The following is a 2897-nucleotide window of genomic DNA, read 5'->3' on the forward strand; positions in this document are numbered from 1 at the left end:
ATTTTTTTTATTACTATCAATTTTTGAATTGTATATATATATATATATCTTTGGAAACAACAATTTTTTGTACAATCATTTCAAAAAATTAAAAGTAATATTATAGATCTTAAATAAACTACCAAATATTTGTTAGAATCCTTAGGCCTTGTTTGGGAACAGGCTAATTTAGTAACTTTTTGACTATTTGGCTAAAGGAAAATGAGTTGAACTCCCTCAAGGAGGCACTCCTTTGACCCCCTCTCTTTCTTATTGGCCAATTTTTCTTTTGTTCTTTTTTTCCTTCTCCTCCAGTCACCGCCCGCCATGTGTGTGTGGGGGGTGGTGGGGGTGGTGATTGGAGGGGGTCTCAATCACTTCCCTTGGCTAAAATATGAGCAAAAAAAAATTAGTATGTTTGGGATGACTTTTTAGCTTTTTACGAAAAGATGTGCAAAAAATAGAGAGAAAAGAGAATCTTTGACTTTTTTGTATGGGTTGTTGACTTTTTGACTAATTTAGTAACTTTTTAACTTTTTGGCTAAAAAGGTGGGTTCCCAAACGAGGCCTTAGTATTTTTAAAAATTAAATCTTTTTATTTCATCTCTTTACAATCTTTTATAATTCTCAAAATAATCTTATTGACATACTATACAACTTATTATAGATTAAAAGTTAATAATTATAAATTAATCAAAAGTATTTATTCCCTAACTTTCAGATAAGATCATAATTAACATAGGCCAAACCACAACGGATCAATGAAATTTGCCCAAAAATTAAAATTCTAAAATGTTAATTTTTTACTTTATTAGAGCATCTCCAACCATTATTGTTATAATGTTATTGCTATTACTATAATTTGGCAATAAATAATATTATTTTACTAAATTATATCAATGATGCTCCAATGGTCATTTGCTATTTTGGCAAATCTTAACCAGCTTTTCCTCCAAGTTTGTAGGTGTTGTTTGGATATACGTTTTTTGTGATTTTATTTTTGTTTATTTGTTGTCTTTTGTGACATTTTTTTACCTGTTTATTAAAAAAATTATATATTTATATTATTCTCAACTAGACAAATATAAAAAAATTAAAAAAATAAATAAAAATTGGAAAAAAAAAATTGTTTGATTAATTCACCCCACCAAAAAACATATAACTACATATTTAATAAATTTTTTTAACTGCACATAAAAAATAAACAATCACCAATTACCCACCAACAACCAACCACCAACAACCCTCCATTATTAACCCAGCGTTCATTCATTCACAACTATCCACCCAACAATCATCCATTATTCATCCACCCACCAACAACCACTCATTATTCATCCACCCACCCAACAACCATCTATTATTCATCCGCCCACCCAACAGCCACCCATTATTCACCCACCCACCCAACAACCATCCATCATTCACCCAACCAACAACCATCCATCATTCACCCACCCATAATTTTCTCTATAAATATAACACAAGGTTTTCTACAATTTTCATATTCACCTACCCATCATTTTCATATTCACCTACCTATCATTTTTATACCTTCTAAACTCTCTGTACCCACCCAAAAGATTTTTTACAATTTTCATATTCACTCACTCACCTATCCACCTACAATGAACAATTTGACTAAAGCCATATTGAATGGAGATTTTGCTGAATCTTCATCATCTAATGATGATATCATCATGATGCAACTATTCACAGCGCAACAACAAAGATTATAGACGTTAAGCCTAAACCAACAAACCAGACGTGTTGGTTCCACAAGTGGTTGTCAACACATTAATCGTGAGAGGGTCAAAGGCGACGAACAAATTTATAGAGATTATTTTGCAAATAATCCTGTCTATCCAAAAGAATACTTCCGAAGACATTTTCGAATAAGACGGTCATTGTTTGTTAGTATCTTACATGATATTCAACAAGTGAATGAGTACTTCATCCAAACCTGTGATGCCACTGGTGCTCCTGGATTATCCGGTGTACAGAAGATGACTACAGCACTTCGGATCCTACAGTACGGCGTGCCTGCTGATGCTGTAGACGAGTACATTAGAATCGACGAAAATACTGCAATTGCCACCTTAAATTTTTTTACTAGATCAATTGTTGCTACCTATGAAGCCGTTTACTTAAGATCTCCAAATGAAGCAGATGTTGCCAGATTATTGCAAGAGGGAGAGCAACGCAAGTTTACTGGAATATTAGGGAGTTTGGAATGTATGCACTGGCGTTGGGATAAATGTTCAACTGCCCAAGCCGGTGCTTACACTGGACACTATCACAAGCCAACAGTTGTACTCGAGGCAGTTGCCTCCTATGACTTGTGGATTTGGCATGTCTTCTTTGACATGCTTGGCTCTCTAAATGATATTACTGTTCTTGACAGGTCGCCTTTATTTGCTGAATTAACTAGAGGATGTGCCCCTACTGCCAACTACACCATCAATAATCACGCGTACACCATGGGGTATTATCTTGCTGATGGTATCTATCCTCGTTGGGCTCTTTTATACACTGAGGCATCACCGTCCACGTATATACATCTAAAATGATCCACCATCTTCCTCTCCCTCTCACTCTGTCTTTCTCTCCTCAAACTACTTTCCCTTCTTCTCCATGATCGAAACCCCTCTCTCACTCTCTCACTCTGTCTCACTCTCACTCTCTCACTCTGTCTCCCTCTTCTCAAACCACTCCCCCTTCTCCTCCATGACCGAAACCCCTCTCTGACTCTCTCACTCGGTCTCTTTCTCAGTCTCTCACTCTGTCTCCCTCTCACTTTCTCAGTCTGTCTTCCCCTTCTCTCTGTTTTCACTATTTATCTCCCTCTCTCTGTCTTCCATCCCTCTCCTCAAACTAGTCCATTCTCCTCTTCCATAATCAAAACGTCCCTCCCCTCT

General features: G+C 36.1%; 1 protein-coding gene across 1 annotated transcript; it reads left to right on the top strand.

Annotated features, from left to right (window-relative positions):
• Positions 1–1985: 1985 nt before the first annotated feature.
• On the top strand, positions 1986–2549 carry LOC114322788 (uncharacterized). Its single transcript, XM_028270204.2, has one exon. It carries the CDS (start codon positions 1986–1988, stop codon positions 2547–2549), a length of 564 nt encoding a protein of 187 aa, XP_028126005.2.
• Positions 2550–2897: the final 348 nt, after the last annotated feature.

The sequence above is a fragment of the Camellia sinensis genome, chromosome 5 (assembly GCF_055761805.1).
Source record: "Camellia sinensis isolate YWXY chromosome 5, ASM5576180v1, whole genome shotgun sequence".
NCBI classification, from domain to species: Eukaryota; Viridiplantae; Streptophyta; class Magnoliopsida; order Ericales; family Theaceae; genus Camellia; species Camellia sinensis.

What these genes read in the sequence shown, in the direction of transcription:
- LOC114322788 (XM_028270204.2), top strand. Translation starts at nt 1,986, where the DNA reads ATGACTACAGCACTTCGGATCCTACAGTACGGCGTGCCTGCTGATGCT.